General features: G+C 56.5%; 1 protein-coding gene across 1 annotated transcript in view; it reads right to left on the reverse strand.

The window, feature by feature from the left end:
* Positions 1-15,756, reverse strand: part of PDGFRB (platelet derived growth factor receptor beta) — a 32,828-nt gene extending 17,072 nt beyond the window's left edge. Inside the window, exons 1-4 of the mRNA XM_038150250.1 lie at positions 15,015-15,756; positions 2,075-2,151; positions 790-1,086; positions 84-353 (exon numbers count right to left, since the gene is read on the reverse strand). Coding sequence (XP_038006178.1) covers positions 84-353; positions 790-1,086; positions 2,075-2,123 — 616 coding nt within the window. The 5' untranslated portion in view covers positions 2,124-2,151; positions 15,015-15,756. The remainder of the gene's footprint in view (positions 1-83; positions 354-789; positions 1,087-2,074; positions 2,152-15,014) is intronic.
* Positions 15,757-20,863: the final 5,107 nt, after the last annotated feature.

Consider the following 20,863-nt stretch of genomic DNA (forward strand, 5'->3'; position numbering starts at 1 on the left):
AGACAGGAAGAGAGCTTGGGTGTCTCCTGCCACTGGCCTGAAGAAACAGCCACAGCAGGTGCACAGGTGTGCTGTCAGCTCACCCTGGATTCTGTAGACGTAGAAAGTGTCTGAATCCACCTCCTGGTCATCCACAAATGTCCGGCAGAAATAGGTTTTATCCTCAAAGAAGCCTTTAAATCCCTGTTGTGGATCATATGTAGCTGGGATGGGGTTCTCCACCTTCTTCTCATAGAGGGTGACCTGCATCTGTGGGTTGGTCACACGGCATGGGATGACAGCCTCTGTGTAGCCCGTGATGAAGATGAAGACCTCTTCAGAGGTGACTGCGGGGAGGAAAACCAGGGAGGGATCTGTGGGAGAGAGGGAACATTGGTTAGAGAATGCTGTTTGGAAGCTTAACCAGGGCTGCTTTGTGCTCCTCCAGGAGTACTCCACCACAGGGCCCTGACTCCATGCTAGGGGGATGCTTCTTCCCATCCTTCCCCTGGGGAAAGTAGAGCTGCATGTCGTGTGCTTGTCAAATGTCTCCTGGGAGGGTAAGAGAGACCCAGCACCACTGAGCACCACTGCTCCCCCACCACTTGTCCCAGCACACCACACTCTCCATGAGCTGGCACACCAGAGACATGCCACAGCCAGAGAGACCTACCATGAGAGCTCTCCTGCTGTTGGAGAGGGATTTGGGGATTCCAGGAGCTTGGAGACAGAACAATAAGTCAAAGCCTTTTTTTTCCCTAGTTGCTAAACCCCATGGAAACTCATAGGCAAGGACATGCTGTCCCCTACCTGGAACGTAGATGTAGAGGGCTCTCCTCTCTGCTGGCTCTGGAGCCTGCTCAGGGCTGTAGGTGCACGTGTACTCCCCGGTGTGATGGCCTGTCACGTTCCTGAGGGTGAGATTGCTGACAAAGACACCGTCCCTGTGCTCCAGCGAGGCGGCAAGGGGCTGACCCTCCCGTTCCCAGACCAGCTCTCTGTCCCCATAGCACAGGAGGGAGAAGGTGCTGTGGAGGCTGAGGACAAGCTCAGTGTCTCTGGGTTCGATGTGCAGCCTGCTGTCCCCAAACGTCACCTCCAGCAGACCTGCGAGAGGGGTGACATGAGACCAAACTGAATTCCTCTGAAACCCACAGAGAAGCACATCTTATTGCAAAGGGTTTGCTTTGTAGTGTCAGCATTTGCACTGAAAAATAACTTTCCTGGGTCTGCCTTCCCTAGTGTAATCACCACTGACAAACCCATGGTCTCCTCAAAAATGTCCTGCCAGTACAGACCCTGGTGGGTCACCCTTCATTCCCTGTACCTCCTACAACCCTTACTGGAGAGCAATTCAGACATGACAGGATTCAGCAGTGTTCAATGCAGCCCATGTTGTCTGTGGCAGTATTGGGTAGAGAACCCCCAAGGAGGACAGGAGGCAACTCCTTGCTCTTCTGGCTGCTTGTCCACAGGGACAGTGTCAGACAGGACACAGATGAGGCTGAAACAATGACAGCTAACAAGAAAGTGAAAAAGGAATGAAAGCTAAACCTTGCAGGAAATCCTTTGGAAGCAATAGAGCAGGCAAGGTCTTCCTGAATGGTTCCCCATGTCTCTCCCAGCTTCCTTGCTCCACTGTTTGCCCAGATGTCCCAATGGGGCTGTGTCACGCTCCCCTCTGCTGTCCCCACAGGTGGGCAGCAGAGCTGGGGACAGCTCCAGGGACTTGCAGCAATGCTGTGAACAGCCCAGGTGCAGCCAGGAGCCCTGGTGCCTTGCTGTGGGGGGTTGTTGGATATTTGGGATCTGACCAAATCCCTCCTGCTCACGTGGGTTCTCAGGTGTCTGCTAAGGAAGGTCTGAGCAGACCTGGCACTGCTGCCCGTGGAAAGGTCTCCTCCTCCCACCATGAAGCAGGAGGGCACTTCACATCCACCCTGCCACAGGCCTGAGTCAGCCCAGGGATTGAGGCATTAGCAGGGACAGATGTGCCTGGAGCATGCCATGCACCCCAGAGCTTCCCCATGGCACTGCCCCTTTCCTCCCCCTCACCCCCAGGGATCACACACCCCTGCCCAGCCGCAGCACTCACCAGTGAGGATGAGGAGCCAGAGACACATCTTGAGAGTGGGGCACAGCATGCTGGGCTCTGGGCTTGGTGTCTGAGTCCTGTCAGGAGCAAAGTGGTATGAGCACAGCACTCAGCAGAGGAGGGGTCCCTGAGCTCCCACTCAAGCTCTGGCCTCACTTCTCCACCTCAGAAACCTTCCATCTCTCCAGTTTTCAGCCTCTCCCTACTGGGGGAGTGGTGCTTCCCTCTCATGCTAGATCTGCAGTTTCTAAGACTTCTCCCACTGGTAAACAGGGATTTTGCTGGAGGCTCCAGCAGTTGTGTCAATTTTTGCTCATCTCAGCTGGAAATGCCTCTCCCCCTTGGCAGAGCCCTGCCTCCCTCCCTCCCTCCCTTCCTCTGCTTTACCACTTGCCTTTTTTCCTTAGTTTTTCTTCCCTCAGTCACAGTGAGATAAAACTTGCTAGAAAACAGATCCCCCTCCAACCCTCCCACATTGTTTGCTCCTTCCAATGAAATAAAAGAAGCCTTGTCATGGCACTTGGTTTGCTGGCTGGGGTTAAGCCACAACAAGCTTGAAGAAACTTCACCAAAAAAATGAGTTTCTTGTATTTAAATGTTAAATACACAAATTTAACAGAATATCTATGAGGGTTTTATTTTTTTAGTTCAGAATTCTTCTAATTAACATTTCTCAAGAAATCTTTTCTACAGAGACTTTTCAGCCCTCCCTGGTGCAAAGCAGGAGCCAAAGGAGACGAGGCCAGAGATCCCTTAGAGCAGGGGTCGTCTCCTTTGTATTGGGGTGACAAGTACCCCTCCCCATGGTGCCTGCAGAGGTGGGAAGGCGTATTTCTGAAAAGCAAAATGAACACACCAACAAGAGGAAGAGTAAGGGAAAAGGCTTTCTCTGTGCCTGGGCAAAGCCTGGGGGAGATGAGTTCACTGGGGAACTCGGGATGCTCCTGCATGGAGCTGACGGAGCTGAACCTCACAGCTCAGCCACGCTGTGAGCTCCTGCCCTGCCACCTCCCAAGGCAGACCCCGAGGAGAGGGAAGCCCCCTGAGATGCTGGCAGTGCTCTGGGGAGCCCTTGCCAGGCTCCAGGAGGGCTGGTGGCAATCTGGACTTGCTGAGCCGGCCCCAGGCCCGTCTCTTACTGAGCTCTCTGCTGCTTCTTGGCCCTGGAGCGGCCTCCCGGCCTGCTTGATGTTAAGGAGGAAATGGTTTTTAAATGACGTGCGCTTGTCAGATGTTTTTATTATTCTCTTGCTTTGGCTCAACAGAAGTCTGATCTGCCACAAATCCTTCCAGGTCTCCAGCTTATTCAGCAGCGTCTGTCTCCCTCCTCCCGAAAAAATCTCTGTAACTCTTTCTCTCTCTTCGTTTGCCAGAGGGGATAAGAGCACTTAGGGCAAGAGATGGGGGTGGGTAGGATGAAAGGACCGAGGTGAAATTCAGGCTGTAAATGAATGTGACCTCTCTGCACCCACCCTCAGAGCACCAAGCCGCAGGAGAGAGAAGGATGGACAATCTAATCTCTGCCCCCCAAGGCACTGCCATGAGAACAATCACCTTCGTCTCCCCATTCTCCTTTACAGAGGTGTGTGATTCATCCATTATTCAATGTTCAAGGTTGTAAGGACAACTGGGATCCTCTCCTTTGACCCCTCCCTGCCCGCACGAACAAGCCAGCTTGTATTCAGCACCCAAGCCCCCAGATACCTGTCTGTAAGCGGCTAAGATCCTCCCGAGCTCATGCCCAGCTTTACCTGCCTGTGCAGCTCCGTGGCTGTCACTGCCAGTCCTGCTGCAGGCGAGATCTCGGCTTCCCATCCACACAGAGAGATCCCAGCCCGCAGCAGCGATCCCTGCAGGATCCCTGATGGGCAAAGCCTCCCTGTCTGCAGGATCCCTGATGGGCAAAGCCTCCCTGTCTGCAGGATCCCTGATGGGCAAACCCTGCACTGCTGGACTGGGGAGCTGGGCACGGCTGCTGTGTTCAGCTGCTGGGCTGGCAGGGGTGCTGCTGGGCTAGCAGGGGTGCTGCTGCTGGTGCTGGTGCTGGGCTGGCAGGGGTGCTGCTGCAGCGAGCTCAGAGAGCCCCGCAGCCTCCGCCTGCCGCCTCTGGCCGCCTGCGCTGTGCTCAGAGCTGGTTTTAATAAAGCTGCTGGTTTTGCAGAAAGGCATTTCTCTTGGAGATGCTTCCCAAGCAGAGTGGGAGGGTGGCAACGTCTCGCAGAGAGTGGTGACCTCTCCCTTGTTTGCCTGCTCCAGCCGGGGCCTGAGGCATGCTCAGAGCCGCTGGCTGAGCTCGGTCCTGCGGGAGGACAGGGACAAGCCTGTCCCTCCCTGTCACGGGGACACGTGTGCTTGCACATGTGGGTGCACACAGGCGTCTCACAAGGGATGCAAATACACCCAGCTCACTGCCAGCCTTGAGAGCACTTGTTTCTCTCCTCAGTCCCAGCTTTTGTTCTTAGCAGGAACTGTGAGTGCCACTAAGAGTGCCAGACAAGGAGGAGCAATCCCACTCAGCGATACAAAAGCAGGCACCCAGACATTGTCCCACCCAGGGACCCAAACACAGGCACCTACACGATGCTCAGCTGCCTTGGGTGATCTCCTCTCGCCCCTGTGGGTTAGCAGGCTGCCACAGACCCCTCAGACTCCTACATCCTTCCCACAATCCAGGACCTGAGTATTTTCAAGCCATGGGATCCTTTCCTTCACCCATCCAGGCACAAACATGGAGGCCAGGGAGCTCCTGCAGCAATGCCACGTCCAGCACCCTTCACTCAGCCCTGCAGCTCCGTGGCAGCCTCCCACCTTGCAGAGTCACCAACGTGCTGTCCCAACTCTCCATCCCCATGCTCCCTCCCCGCCAGCACTGGTACAGACCTTCCCTCTGCCCCTCTCCTGCTCCTCCATGTGACAGCAAACCAGTCCTAGCCAGGCAGGGAAAGGAGCCTTTCTCTTGAGCCACACTGTTTATTATTCTAAAGGAGGAATTTGGCTGGGAGAGGAGACAGGAGGTCGGCTGGCTCGCGGGGCAGCAGCGCTGGCTGGGTGACACAGCCCCACACCACATGCAGCCCCACATGTCTGTGGGGTGGCTGTGCTCCCCAGGGGCTCAGCTCCCGGGAGGACTCAGGTCCTGGGGGCCACGCTGGGGCTTGGCCAAGTGCCGTGGAGGAGCCTGGTCCCAACTGTTGGCACGTCCTTGCTCGCCCCCACGCTATGCCCAGCGAGGCCAGAGCCGGGCACTGCTGGACTGAGAGTGTCTGGAAGGATTTGAAGTCCAAACAAGACACAGATACAGGCAACTGTCCCTGACTGGTGACACAGACACTGCCTGTCCTTATCTCCCCTCTGTAATCACAGAGCCTGGCAGAGCAGAGTGGAGTTTGCAGCAGAGATGAGGAGAGCTGAGCCAACCCTGGGGCTGCTGGCTTTCCCAGCTGGCAAAGGAGTGTCCCAGGGCTGGCTGAGGTCAGGCACCGCTGGAATCCTGTTTGAGCATCTCTAGCCTTGTGCTCTTGCAGGGGGGTTCTGGGGGATGGAATAAAAGGGGTCACCCCAACATCCCAGAGCAGCCCTGAGCATGGGGCTCTGGTGGGCTGTGATCCCACAGGCAGGACACGGGCGAGAGGGCCAGAGCAGAGGTCAAGCAGCACGGCCAGGGCCACGGCCAGGCCCGCGCCGCGCCAGGAGCGCGATTCAAGTCTCATGACTCCCCATCTCATGACTGCACAGCTTTTCCAGAGCAGCCCGCTCCCGTTTCTCCTGCATCCCAAATCTGATGACAGCTGAGCTTTCTCCTCCGCCTCCTCTCGCAGTCCCTCGCTCGGCTCAGCGGCCGGGGGCTGATCCCTCTGTGGCTGATGAGCTGGGACAGGAATTTCTGCAGCGGGAGCAGGGCAACGCCCAGGAGTTTGGATACAAGGAGGAGCTGTGTCCAGCCTCTGCTGGGGATGGACCTTAATTTAGGGAGCCACCTCTACTACTCCGTGCACCTCAGAGTGCCTTGCTAAGCAGCTCAAGCATCACCAGACCTGACTGATTCATTAATGTTCCCCCACTCCAGACCTCTCTCGCTTAAGAATGCTAGTAAGCCTAAAATGCCTTTGCTAATGCCCAAAATATGCTGTGTGGGTTCAGTCTTCACTGTCCTTGGCTAACAAGGCAAGATTTTCCTCTGACTTTGCTCTGTGTGCCCTGCCATACTCTGAGCCCCCTTGCCTTTGCATTTGCTCCCTGTGTGTCTCCCAGCACCCTGGCAGAACACACATGGCAGTGCCCATCCCCAAGCGCAGATCATGTGGGACAGGACCATTTCCAGCCCTGTAAACATCATAAACCATGGGAGAGAATGGGTTAGGAACACCAAGGATGTTCTCCCAGTCCACTGCTCTCCTCCTAGCCCACCAGACCATGTTTCTTGCCTCTCCAGAACCAGTGCCCTGTACAGAACCAGTGTGTGGGGTCCCACAAGCACCCCCAGAGCTGTGGGAGCTGAGAACCAACCTGCAGAGCTAGTGCACAGGGAAAGGGATGGCTCAACGTGCTGGGGAGTGGGAGAGCAGCCACAGCCACCCTGAGATCCACCTTGGCAGGAGCTCTGCTCCCTACAGATCATTAGCCACCAGTAAGGGAATGTACTGTTTGCTGGAAATCAAGGTGCACAGCCCCTCCCTCAGCAAATTCTGTTTTGTATTTCCAGGGGCAATTCCTGCATCCATTGCTCACGTTGCTCTTCCCTCTGGCCATGCTCTCCTTGCCCTCACTGCTGCTCCTGTGGTGTTGGGCAGAGGAGCTGGATGCTGGCCCTGCCCACGAGGCCATCTCCTCTGACTGGGAAGGAGCTCTCACACAGCTGCCAATCCTTCCTCTGGATTTCTATTTCTAGCCCCTTTCCTTGCAGGGCTGTGCTTCCAGGCGCTCCCACAATGCTTGATGGCCCCGCTGTCCTGCCAAACAGGCAAGGGACATCTGGTGCAAATTAGCGGGAAGTCAAATATACTTTATTTCTTCTCTGTCTAATCACATCTGAGTCATTAAGTGAGATCATGGGTGCCCATATGCAATAAAAATTCCCTCTATGGATCCCATGATCAATACCACTCACAGCCCGGGAGCAAAGGCATTTCTGGCAAGAGGAGGGGGGACACCATGGGAATCATCCCCCACTTTTGAAAGCAAAAAGCTCCCCGAGCAAAGGCTGATGACCCCTGAAACCCAAACCTTGCTTGTCCAGCAGTGAAACTCCTTGGCTTGTCCTGTTTTCCTCTGCCACCCTCCCTCTGGCCTCTGCAACTGCTTCTTTCCCACCCTTTAATCTAAATAAAACTGAGTGGTTGTTGGGTATTTTTTTTCCCTTGGCTGGAATTGTCCGGAGTTGCAACCTCTCTCCTCTGGGGTCCCCTGGCTCCCATGACACCGTGTTTACTCACAGGCCAGATTATCATCACAGAGCCCTTTTTCTTTTTCCCAGCAAAAGGCTAGAATTAGGCAGGGCACACACATGGGGAGTTTGTCATCCCAAGGCCCATAAACGGCTGCTGATAAAACACAGAGGTAGGAAATCTGAAACCAGACTGAGGAGCAGCAGGGCTGGGGTGTCCCTGCGTCCCACAGAACATCCCTGCCCCAGGGTGAACACCTGGGGGCAAAACCCTCCTCACCTGGCCACCTGCCAGTGCCAAGGGGGCCCCAAAGCTTTCCCCAGACACTGTGAGACCGGGGGATGCTGAGAGTCTGGGTACCTGTTGGCAACGTGCTGGATCTGGGGGTGTTTCAGGCTGGGAGAGGTGAAGTTTTGCGAGCACAGACAGTGCCACTAATGCCAAAACCCTCTGAGTGGTTTTGTGAGGGCTCCTTGGCTGTGAAGATGTGATTAAAGCCACAGCCTGGGTATGGATGAGCTCTCTAGGAGACAGGAGAAGCGTGGGCAGATGCCACCTCTGGGGATGAGCCGAGGGACAAGCCCAGGGACACTGTGCCCACAGGAGGGGTCGGCTGTCCTGCTGACCTCTGCATCAGGGAGCAGATCTGACATGACCAAAGCGCCTGCCCAGGACCCCAGATTCTGGCCCCCAGCCTCAGTGGCATCTGGAGAATGTGGCAGTGTGGTCATGAGGGTCCTGCAGCAGATGCCAGCACACGAGGTGGCACGCCCAGCCTCCTCCCGGGCACCCTGACACAGGCTTTGACAGCGTCTGACAGAAAGCTGAAAATGAGGACTGTGACCCTGGAGCAGGGGAGGGAGACTGCCAGGGGGGATGACAAGTCCACACTGAGCCCCAGCAGTGTGATTCAGCTGCCCTGGGGTCAGCCACGTGAGGAATGGGGTGGGGAGCCCCAGGCAGCCTTGTCTGGCCATGGCCATCCTCCCTCTCTGAGCGAGGGGGGACCACAGTGTCCACCCACAGAACCCAGCAACTTTCCAGCCACAGGCTCTCCACGACACGTCGCTGTGAGGAGCCAGCACAGAGGGACGTGGGACCAGGGCGAGCCCTGCACTCTCACCCACATCCCCTCCTCTTTTCCCCTCTGTTTTAAACCCATGGGAGACAGAGGAAACGAGTGACCCATTTAGTGCAAGTTCAGAATAAAAAGAAACATCTGTTTGGAGAGGTGCCAGTGTTATAAATAATCCCCCAGCCCCAGTGATGGTATTCATGGACCTTTCGGCTGCGCATGCTCCCCTGCTTCCGCTTTCTGAGGAAAGGCCAGACCCTGTGGGCTGCTCCCCAGAGCCTGCAAGCCTGGCCTGGACTGTGGGAAAACCCTGGGTGAGGACCAAGGTTCACCTGGGCCTGGGGGAGGAGGGAGGGGTGCCCCTGCCACATGCCAGGCAATGCCCAGCTGTCCCTTGCTGCATCCTCTGCTTCTCACCCAGGTCAAATCCTGCCCTCCTTGGTCTCCCTGGGGCAGACAATATGTGCCAGGGCCGTGGTGGTGCTGGCTCATGGTGGTGCCGGAGGCTGGGCAGCATTTTGGAGCCTAAGCCTGGCATTGTGCACGTCTGGGGATGCTCTCGGGTGTGGGGAGCAGCCCTGTGCAGACTCAGGGCTCACCCCTTGCAGTGCAATGACCCCCCAGGGAGGTACAAATGTGCCCCTTAGGAGCATTTCAGCCCTTCCCAGTGCTCTTTTCCAATAGGATGCTTTAAAATACCCAGCACAGCCCAGCCAGGGCCGTCCATGACAGTCCCCTAATTTCTCTATTACCCACGACAGCAAAGACATTTTTGGAAGAACATACCACACTGTTTCACAAGCATGTGAGCAATGTCAATTATGAACACGGCTGCAGGGACCCAAACATCTCCCTGCATCCCCCTGGCCCCTCCAACTGGATAGCAAAGCCTTGGGGCTGCCTGAGTGACTCAGCTCTCCTATCCCTCCACCCCCAAACGGGCACATTTAGGGGTCCCAGCCCCTGGGCATGTCAGACTGGATGGGGGTTGTTTGCCTTGAGCAGAGTCCATCTGCTTACCTGCTGCTTCTTCCCACCAGAGCAGAGAATGAGGGAAGCAGGGGACATGAAACCAAGATCAGGGACTATCTTGGCTTCTCATCCCTTGTCCTGGCATCCCCAGGGCTTTCCTCACTCTTGTTCCATGGCTGCCAGAAAGCCCTGTCTGCCTTCCCGTGGTGATTGAAGGGAAGCTCTCTGCTGGTGTCCACACAGGGAGGAGAACAATCCCCAGCAAGTCAGCACCTCCATCACCTGCTCACAGACCCAGGGTGGCTGCTCTGGTGGGGCCAGGGCTGGAGCCAAAGGTCCCAGCCGGCTCTAATTAACCACTAATAAGCTGTGAGGGGAGGGCAATGGAGGCAGGATGAGAAAAAGAACCATCCTAAGTCCCAGCTGGATGCAGGGCCTTTGCAAAGCCTCAGGAGCAGGCAGTTGTGGTCTTACCAGTCCAACGCCCCAGCAAAGGCTGAGCAACCTGATCCTCTTGTGAGCATTTCCCTGAGATCTGTGGAGGAGGAGATAATCTCTGTGGATGCACCAGCTCCTCCCAGCTGCCTCCCAGGGACCCAAGCTTAATTGCTTTGTTCTGGGGTTTTAGGCTCTCGTGGCTGGGATTAGGTGCTCACCGTGTCTGTGGTCAGGGCACCCTTTGCCTGTCTGTAGGAACTGGAGAGGAGCCTGGCACTGTGGCCAGGGTGGGAAAGGGTGGAGCCAGCCAGTGCTGGGTGTGAAGGGCAGAGGCCGCTTTCAGAGGGGCTTTTTGTTTGGCCCTGTTCTGGATTTCTGAGAGGGAGCAAAATACAACTTCTGTTGCAGCTCTGGGTGCTGATTCTGCCCCCTCCTGCATAGGCTCACATGTGGGGCAGGAAGATCAGGATGGTGGCACTTGGCACCAGGACTGCAGAGATGGATAATCCCCTCCTGCATGCTCTGCCCAGGCAGCGTAAGCCATTCTTGCCCACCTGCATGCAGGGCTCTTTAGAATTTCTCCTCTCAGTCACAAATCAGAAATCAGCTCCCCTGTGCACCCATGCTCTGCGAACAGCCCCTACCCCCAAAACCTGACAGAACCCCCAGAGGAGAGGCTGAGGCAGGACTTGGCACCAGCAGCTGCCAGCACCCCCTGCCCTCCCCCTGAGTGCAGCTTTTAAATGGGCACAGAGTCCTGTTCCTGAATCAGACCATATTCTCCCAAACAGCTCCCAGGCTGGAGAAGGAAACTTGGCAGCTGCCTGCAGGGAGAGAGGAGGGGACCCCTCTCGTGGTGCCTGCAGCGCCCAGCCCCAAGGAAAGCAGTGTTTCTGTTCTGCCACCATTGCTTGGCAAAGGCTGAAACCAAGGTGACTTCCAGTTTGGAAGAGGAGAATGAGCTCGCAGAGCACAGGCCTTGAAATGGTGTATTTTCTGCTGGCACCGGTTCAGACAAACCCACAAGCAAACATATTTTTTTGTATAAATAAGACAGTGTGTCTCGCCAGTTAAAGCAATTCAAACATGAATGTAGCAATTTAATTGGTGCCAATTGCTGGGTCTTGGTAGCATTAACATTTCAGTCACAGCCTCTTTCACATGGTGGCTGGGCCGGAAGAGGGAAGGCAGAGGGCCTGGCAGGATGGGGCTGAGGAGCAGGACTGGCTATGTCCTGCTGCTTCAGGAGCATCAGCCCTGTGCTACCCATGGAGACCTGCCAATCCGACCCCTTCCACAGCAAGGAGAAGGTGCTCCATCTGTTTCCTGGTGGATTTCCAGGGTTTAGCAATCAGTGCAGTGCTCTGATATATCCCTGCACTCTCCAACCCCTCCCTGCTCCAGCTCCTGCATCCCACAGCTTCCCACCAGCTCCATCACACACTGGCTCTTATGAGCCCAAAGAAGAGTGTAGGATGGGTGTCAGTCAGTTCCTGGATGGATAAGCAGGTGCCCCTGCAGGCATGGCCTGGAGAGGATGAGTCCATCCATGGGTGCAGGACAAACACCACACACTGCCCTGCCCTGGCTCTCCTGGCACCAGCCTTTCTGTGGGAGTTTTGTGAGCTCCCAGCTCCCTGCATAGGCTCCACACACCATGGTCCTCTGGTTCTGCAGCTTGTGGTTGCCAGGGAAGGTTACGCACGCAGACCAGGGTATGCCACAGCCTGGTGTGCACCCAGGGATAGTGGAAAAGCAGGGTGAGAGTGAGGGGCAGTACATCACTGCACATCTCCTGTTACCACACTGGGGGACAATGGGACCCCCTTGCTCAGCACATGACCCATGCCAGCACCCCTCCGTGCATCCCCAGCATGTGTCCCTGTCACAACTGGGGCTGCTCTGTGCTCCCCATGGTGCTGGAACGTGCTGCCCTTCCAGGAGGAGGTGTCTCAGTGGCAGCAGAACAGGACAGAGGTGAGCTTAGCTTGGGAACCCTAATTAGGCAATGGGGGAGAGGAGGAGGGGGAACACCGACCCCTTAACCAAGCCTCGTTATGTCCAATTTGCCTGGCGGAGCGGAAGGAGCCTCCTGGAGCTGCTCCAGCCCCTCAGGAAACAATACCCAGCCTATACCCTCCCCCTGCAGCTCCTCTCCAGGGGATTTCTTTCCCTTGGTTAAAGTACAAACAAACAAACTCCACGAAGTGTTCAGCTCCAATCGTCCCTTGCAGGGATAGGACACGTCCAGCCAACCCCAAGCCCACATGGTCCCCAGCTCCTTGCAGCTCTGGGTCAAAGGCAGCCCCAGCTGCCAGCGCCGGCGGCTGTGCTCCCACGGGACTCAGCACGGCTCCTCTGCTCCCTGACCTTTGCCACTCCAGCCCAGGAAGATGCTTTGCTGGAGCCTATTGCAATCCCATCCCACTTCCCATCACACACTGAGGCCAAAGGAACCTTGAGGACCAGGCAGAGAAGTGCCTGCCTGGAGGCTCTGGCAGCAGCTGGACTTTTGGCCAAAGCCACATCCAGCCATCATGGTCTCGTTCTGCATGGCATCACTCCCACAGCTGGAGAGCATTTCTTAATCTCAGCTTTCCTCTGGTGTTCACTGAGACAATCCTGTTTTGCTCTGCTCCTGCAGACAGGCTCAGTGCTCTCCTCTCCCTGAGTATTGTTCTGAATGCCTTGGAAATCCTGTCACAGACCCATCAAAAATGAGGCTGAAAGAGATCATGGTGTCATTGTCCTCTGCCCATGTCTTCCCAGACAGAGCTTTCCCTGACATGTGTTTTGAGACTTGTGAGGCTGAAGGAACTCAAACTTCTGTCTTTCAGCCTACAGATGTTTCCCCGAAGAGTTCTTGTCTCTCTGTGATGACCTTTCCCGTGCATGAAGGCTGTGTGTCACCTTCCCACAACACCCAGTGACCAACGAGCCACACCAACCCCTCTCCCAGTCCTTTGCATCTTCTTCTGGACTTCTCATCATCCTCACTGCTGTCCCTGAGCCCATCCACTCCATGTCTATCCCTGCTGAAGCACCTGGTGCTGGGGAGGAGCTGCTCCCTCCACCCTGCCTCTCTGAGCTGCCTCCAGCCATGCATCTTCCAGCACATCCCTCAGGAGGAGCTTGGGTTTCCTGGCACCATGCTGCAATCTGGTTTGTGGCCACTCTGGTTGGTTCTGGACTCTGCTGGAGCTCTTGGGATCCTCCCACACTGCCATGCACACCAGCTGCCTGCCCAGCTTGGTGCCACCCCAGGGTTAGGATGCGTGCCCAGCCACCTCCCAGGTGCTCCATGTAGGGATTGCAGAGGAGCAAGCGCAGGCCCGAGCCCTGCAGCACACCACAAGATATGGCCAGGACTGGGCAATAAGCCATGGCTAGCTTCTCCCAGGCTGCAGTACTGCAGCTGGCCGTGCTGTGCTCACACTGACCACGGGCACCCCACACCCCCAGGCCTGGGCAGGGACGCAGGGGGTGATCCAGGGACAGGGGGTTGAGTGGCTGTTGTCTCCTGGCCTGCTCCTTCTATGAGGACCCTCCATGCTCCTGAGCTGGAGGAAGGGACAGCCAGCTTTGGGAAGAGAGAAGAGCCCTGTGCATGCTGCAATTGGGTTGCTGTGACTTGGTGCTTGTCCAAAACACCGATCCCTCCTGATGCACTGACTGATTTAGGGGTGTTTCCTGGGCTCAGGGACATTGCCCAGGGCTGGTGGCTGCCACAGCAGCCAGAGCACGCCCAAGCTTGGGTGACATCCCTGTCAAGGAGTGACTCCAAGCCTCGTGTCAGGGCTGCCAACCAGGGCAGCTGCCTGGCAGCTCCCCCTCCAAGCCAGCCTGGCCTGTGTCCTCTGCCACGTCCTTGACACTGGCTCACAGTGACCACATGAAACTCACTCCTTTCCCAAGAGCATGGGAGGCACAAGCATCTTGTCCTGCAGGATGCTGAGGGAGAAATGACCTCCCAGCCACCCCTCAATGGGCCCTGGGAAGCACCGGATCTCAACATTGCTAATCCTTGTCATCAATGGGAGACCTTATGAAAAGATTTGGGAATCCCCACTGGCCTCTGCCAGCACAGGGCTTGCACACCAGACCAACTACTTTAAACTATTTGCCCATGCTTTAGAATAAACCCCACTTGCTCTGGGACGAGGATGGAGGAGCACAACATCCCTCTCTACCACAAATCCTGTTTTGAATGACTCCCAGTTGGCAGATGAGTGCAGGAGTGGGATACTCTGAGCCCACTGTGAGCACCAAAGCCCTGCAGGTCATGCTCAGCCCCGTCCCTGGGCTGTCAGAGCCTCACTCCAAACCAGCTCTGCCCTGTTGGAGACCCTCAGCTCTTGTGCTTTCAGGACAGCAGAGTAGTTGCCCGCATCCATGCCTAGTAGGGTTTTACCAAGCTCTGCCCTCTCCAGTATGCAACACTCCCAGGCACAGACCCTGGGCAGGGCTTGCAGATGTCCCTCTCCATGGCCCACAGGCACAGGAGCCCTGCATGGGCACAGTCAGAGGTGACATGGTCCTTGGAGCAGCTGCATTTAGGGATGGCCATGGGTGTGTCTGGACAGGCTGGCAGTGGGGTGATGCTGCTCTGCAGGATATCTCACTGGGCATGGTGAGCAGCCTCTTCCCCATGCTCACTCCAGCCCTCCCAGCCGCCTGCAGAGCCAGGGCAAGCTCCTGATCCAGGGACAAGCAGAGATCACCTGGGCCCTACTCCTGCTGCAGTGGGGTCCCCCCTTCCCGTCCTACAGCCTCAGCATCCCCTTGCTCCTCTCAGCCCTCCCGATCCAGGATGGACCCAGTGAGAGTTAATGCCATATTCTATCCCATGGGATGCCACAGAATTCAGCTGCTTTCCACCAAGCATCATGTCCCCAGAGCTTGGTGGGTGTTTCGGGCTGCCAACCCTTTGGAGGGGAGCAGATCCCCTTCCAAGCAGCCGGGCTGGCTCGGGGACAGGGTCCTTCGGGACTGTCCCAGCTCCAACACGGCGTTTCCCATCTGGAGAGCAGGAGGGCGAGTCAGCCCCAGGGTGGGCGACACGAGCGCTTACCTTGAGCAGGGTCCCTCCGGCCGAGCGCCGCACGTCCCACCGGGAAGGCTCCGAAATTCCTTCCTCTCCTCTCCGAACTCTCTATCTGCTGCCTGCTGAGGCTCTCCCTGCCCTCCCAGCCTTCCCCAGCTGGCAAGGCTTTTCCACTTAAAGGCGAAAGAGAGGGAAAGAAAGAAATGAAGTGGAAGGGAGGAGGTGGGGGGGGGGAAATAAAATAAAATCAAAAGGAGAGGCAAGGCTGTGCCAAGGCTGGGCTGCAGCCAAGCCCCTGCTCTGCTCCTCTAGTGCATCTCAGCAGCGCCCTGTGCAGCCCCAGCCCAGCTGGGAGGGGGTTCAGCCTCCTCGGAGCCGAGCGTGGAGCAAGCCCCGGGGCCGAGGGATGTGCACGCGTGTGTGCGTGCGTGTATAAATAAAAGAGACCTCGGGAGGAGGAGAAGGGGGGAGGCTGCTTCGCCAATGAGGAGCGGAGCTCCTCCGACTTCCTCCCTCCACCCTCTGTGGGGACCCTTTGCGGAGCAGAACTTGCGATTAACGCCCGGCGGACGAGTGTGATGGGTGAAAAAAAAAAAATATTTAAAAGGAAGAGAAGCCAAAGTGGCTGCAAGGAGAGGGGAGCTCTGCTGCGGGCTGCGATGGGACGAGCGGTGAGGGCCCGGCTAGCAGGGAACAAAAGGAGCCCGGACCAGCCCCACTATCGCCTCCTTAAACCGCAGGGAAGGAGCTGCTCTCTCCCTGTGTCTGCTTTCAATTCTGGCCTTTTCCCCTGTTTGCTTTTTCTTTTATTTTCTTTCTCTTTTTTCCCCTCAAGCCCCCCCTCCCGTTTTCTTTTTTTTTTTTTTTTTTTTTCCCCTTTCTCAGGATATGAGGGGATGTTTAGAAAATCCACTGCCCACGCCAGCAGCTGACTCATGTTTTTATTAAAGAAGGCCTGTACTGAACTGACTCTGTGTGCTCCCCCAGATGCCTCCCTGTGCTGGGCTGCGCTGGCCCTGCAGCTCCTGGCCCCTGACCCCGACTGGCCACTGCCCCTTGGGGACCACCAACGCACCCTTGCAACTCTTCTTTTTTAGAAAGGGGGATAAAAGGTCTTCTGCAACTGGGATGCTGCAGCAGAGGGTGGGTGTGCCTAGGGATTTGGGGCTGTTTGGCATAGAGCTGGAGAGGTGGCAGGAGTGATCATCTCAGCCGGGCCATCATCTCAGATGTCCTACACCCCTACTGTCCTGGGGGGTGGAATCCAGGTGATGAACCAGCTCTAAATCCTCCCAGCATCTTAACAAGTTCAAATCAAGTTTCTGAGAAACTTCAGTAGGCAGAACATTGTCATGTGTCCAGAGGGGATTTTTTTTTTCTTCCATTTGTTTTAGTACTGTAACAAGGGACAGGATGAAAACTGCCTTTTGATCCATCAGTTCTTGCCACCATTTTCATCTTTTGGATGCTAAAGGGTGGTTAGGCATTGAAACAGGATGTGAAGGGAAGTGGTGGAATCACCATCCCTGGAACTGTTCAAAAATGTCTAGATGTGGCACTTGGGGACATGGTTTAGTGGTGAAGATGGCAGTGGTGGGTTGGACTCAATGATCTTACAGGTCTTTTTTAACCTTAACCATTCAGTGTTCTCTCTGATCCAAACAAGGAATAGTGCAAAACTGCACTGGCTATTGTGAAAAGATACCTGATATCTTTCTTTAATTTTCCTTTCTAAGAATTAAAAAGCTCTCCCCATAATGACAACACTGCTGAAATCTGTGTTTCTGCCTTTTTTTGCAAGGCAGACTGATCCCCTCCTGCCAGGCTAGTAAATGCCTGCACAACGGCCACAGGGAATGATTCCCTGGCTGGACCAACCCAAGAGATTTGCTGCTTATCTCACATTATCTCCATGTTTTCTTTGTATCTATGGAAAACCCAAGGGGGGGGTGTTTATTCTGTGCAGCTGTGGAGGCTGAGGAGAGCCAGGCTGCAGCACCCAGGTTATCCTGTGTGCCTCTCATGGCATGGGGCTGGTGTGCCAGCTCCGTGCCTGGCAGCAGGACAGCTGCAGGAGGGATGCAGCCTGGTTTGAGTGGCCCTGTGGTGGGCCTGTGTCAGGGGCCCTGTCACCCCCTGGGCTGGGACAGGCTGCTGTGCAGAAATGGAGACAGCGAGCCTGAGAGCAGCTCGTGTGGAGGGCAGGCAGCTGGGGGAACGTGCTGTGCTCATGGCTCTTCCCAGGACTTTTCCCAAGGGACAAAAAGATGTGTCTGGTGGGTCCATGTGTGGGGACCTAAGGGCTGCTGGGAATTGCTCAGCAGAGCTATTTCCTGGCAGTGTCCCCACTCTAAGGACGTGACTGCTCCAGGCAGAGCGGGAGAGGGGGAAACCCACTGGTGCAATCCTGCTGGGCCCCTTGCCCTGGGGATGGGCTACCTGGGATGAGCAGGGGGTGGAAAAGCTGGCACAGACCATGCTTGAGGGCAGAGCATCCTGAGCCTGAAGTGGGACATATTTCCCCCTCTGTCCTTTGCAAACAGATGGCCCCAATACCCACTCCAGCCTGGGAGCAGGAAGAAACTGGCAAACAAAACCTCCCAGTCTGCAAAGGCCAGGATTCACTGTTTGGGGATGCTGAGAGAGCCCTGGGGAGCCCAAAGCATCCCGGCAAGCACACGTCAGCCCACTCTGTGCATCCCCAGGGAGCATCCGCAGCCGCACACTTTGTTTAGGAACAGCACGCTGGGGTTACGGCAGCTCCTGGGAAAGGCCAGCTCAGAGGAAGCACCAAAGCCAGAGGAACTCGCCTGTGCAAGTGTGTGGGTGGAGGGCAGCAGCTCTGCTTCTTTGGCCTCATCAGCCCTTCATTGCTCACCTCTATTTTTGGTGCTTGGTGGTGCTGCAGGACCCAGTGGTCCCCCTGGGGCTGGGACAGCTGCGGTGTGGGATGCCAGACCCCTCTCAGCTGAGATTTCCAGCCTCAATAAGCATCATTAAGTGCTAATGGGGACTTGGGGTCATGTAGTGCAGCATCTCTGGTAGGGAAACCAGCTGCTGAGACAGGACATTCCAGGGTATTTGGTCTGCTCTGGCATTGTGTGGATCAAAGCAGCTCTCTGAAATCCTGCCCCATCCCAGGCAGAGCTGAGACCCCAGAGAAAAGCCCATATCCCAAGCTTGGCATAGAGGAGAGAGACCAGAGCCAGGTACCCAAGACAATGGTGGAAACAGCCACGCTGGAGCCAGCAACAGGTACCGTGTGCCAGCAGGTGACAGGCAGGTACGAAAGAAGCAGCAGATGTTGGCCTACCCCACTTGTCTGAAGGTTTGATGAGGGCCAGATTTGCTCCAGCTTCAGCTTTTCAGGGCCTCTATCAATCCGAAGTCAGCCCAGGAATGTCAGCATTGCTCTGAAGTGGTGTCAAGCCGCAGACCACAAGAGAGGAGTGGCGGGTGCCAGGGAGCACAGCACCACATCTGGGCAGCCCATCTGCTGTGGCAGCTGCCAGCACATGCTCCTGGCTGGATCCAGCTCCTGCAGGGAGCTGCACCAAGGCCTTATCCAGCGTCTCTAAAGCTCTGCCCTGGTGTCCAGAGGAGCCTGTACCCCGTGTGTGTGGTCCTGCTTGGACTGGGTGGGTGACACCAGTGCCCAGGGGGAGAGGGGAGGCAGACTTTGGGCTTCTTCCAAAGTGAGTGTATGCCTAAGCCTAACATGATGGGAGCATCCTGGGGAGTATCCTGCAGCATTCCCCAGCACTGGGAACACTCCTGCAGCACTGGAAACCCTGGCCATGGACACCACAGGGTGCCAGCAGTGCCAGGAGGTAACTCTGGGCCGTACACGTGAATGGAGCTGTGTCCTTATGGGGGCTGGCCCGTTCCCTACATCCCCTGGGATGGGGCACTTGGAGGAGGCAGCAGCCAGAGGACGATGTTATCCCGCTGCCTTTCCCCACCTCGGGGCTTTTCCGACCCCATCCCACGCACTCTTCCTCACCCCCAGCACGAACCTTGGTATGAAATGTGCTCGGCAGAGCCCCGGGAGGCAGCCACAGCTCCTGGGTGAATACTAATAGCGGTGCCGGCCGCTCGCCCCAGACTTTCCCACACATCTGCAGCCACTTAATGTGGGAATCGTTAACCCTCTGCTTGCCCCGTGCCCGAAACACAGCCAAGGAGGGAAACCAGGATGCTCCCAGTGCAGGGGGAATCACACCCCCAACCCACTGAGAGCAAGGCCCACACGTGCTGGGCAGCAATGAGGGTTGCCAGCGTGTGTCCCTGTCCCCTGTGCCCTCTTGAGAATTGTCCATTTGTGGCATTTGCATTTGCCAGGAAAGCTGATCCAGATCCCAAAGAGGATCACTGAGTCCTGGATGGGGAGAGGGGAGCTGTGTGGCAGCACTGGTGGCACATCCACTCCGGCTGTCCTGGTCCCTCTCTCTGTGGAGCAGCTCTGCAGACTCTCCTCAGCATGGGGACACAAGTGACAGCACAGGGGTGGTTCAGGCATCTGGGGAGAACCAAAGGCCACACACAAGTCTGCAGTGGGGCTGGAGTCTGCAGGGGGGCTGAGGGAGATGCGGCAGAGGGTTGTCCTCTGCAAGAGGGTTGCACTGATATCTCCATTGCCAGAGAGGAGGAGTCACTCTTGGGGCATTCAGGAGCTAGGGAATGACTGAAAGGTCCTGGCTGGACTGGGATGTGAGTGGGTCCATGCAGCTCTGGGATATGCTGGTCTGAAGCCACAGATTTGCCTTTGGGAGCAATAGGAGCTGAAGGGAGTGGGGAGGTGGTGGGGCAGAAGGCTGTGGGGGAAAAGGGGAGCAAGGGAAGACATCTACTTGACTCTCTGTGGGCATCTCCCGCTCCTGCAGAAACCATGGTGGGGATCAGAGCAAGTTGGGGGACAAGGCAGGACTTGGTTTCCCTTATTGAGTGCCTCCTCCATAGGAACAGGAGCTGATGGGGTGGTGTCCCTGCTCCATCTGGGACAGCTGCGTGCAGCCTGGCCCCAGGGACCTCCCAGCCCTCCTCCTTCCAGGAGATGGCATCACTCGATCACGGATAGCAGCACCGAGCCCCGGGGAGCATCCAGGGAGCCTTTCTGCTCTCCCTCTCTGCTTCATCTGCCTGGATTCTACCAGGAAAACCAGGTCTGGAGGACTCGGGGTGGTCCCCAGGTGGTGTGCATTTCTGGGGGTCTCTAGGATGGATGGAGGGGCCACTGCCACCTGCTCTCACCCAGCTGGGGACCCCCAGGTGCTCTGCCATCTGCTCACCCATGGGACCCCAGTGCAGTCTGAGGCACAGAGGGTCCCCCTCAGCACCCTTCAGCCCCAGCTGAGCAGCTGAGATGCTCCTTGGGGAGCCCATGAAGGGCTCCTCATCTGGCTCCTCCCCAGCATAAACTTCACCACCAGCAGTAAATGGGTCAAAGAAAGGAAGAAGAGGGAGGTTACTGTTGGTGGATCGTTGTGGCTGAATTGTCCTTCCCTTTGCCCACACTGAGGGAGATCATGCTCAGCTGTCAGTGGGCACCTGCCCACGCTGTGCCCTGCCCATCCTGTCACCCGCCCCCCTGGGGAGGATGCAGGTGTGGGTTGCTGCTCCAGATCCCTGAGCCCCCCAGCCCCAGCAGCTGCCTGAGCCCTTGGCATTGGCCCCACAGACTGGGAAAAGGTAAAGGGGGCCTGGGCTCCCTGTCACTGCCTTTAGGAAACAGCCAGTGGCAGGAAGAACCCCAGTCCCTAAAACACAGCCACCCCTGGATGGGACCCAAGAGCCACCTGTGCTCCTCTGTACCTCCCACCATCTGCTCACGGGGAATTTTCTTCTTTTTTTTCCTCACTTACTGAGCATCTTTGCTG

Source organism: Motacilla alba, chromosome 13 (assembly GCF_015832195.1).
Source record: "Motacilla alba alba isolate MOTALB_02 chromosome 13, Motacilla_alba_V1.0_pri, whole genome shotgun sequence".
NCBI lineage: Eukaryota > Metazoa > Chordata > Aves > Passeriformes > Motacillidae > Motacilla > Motacilla alba.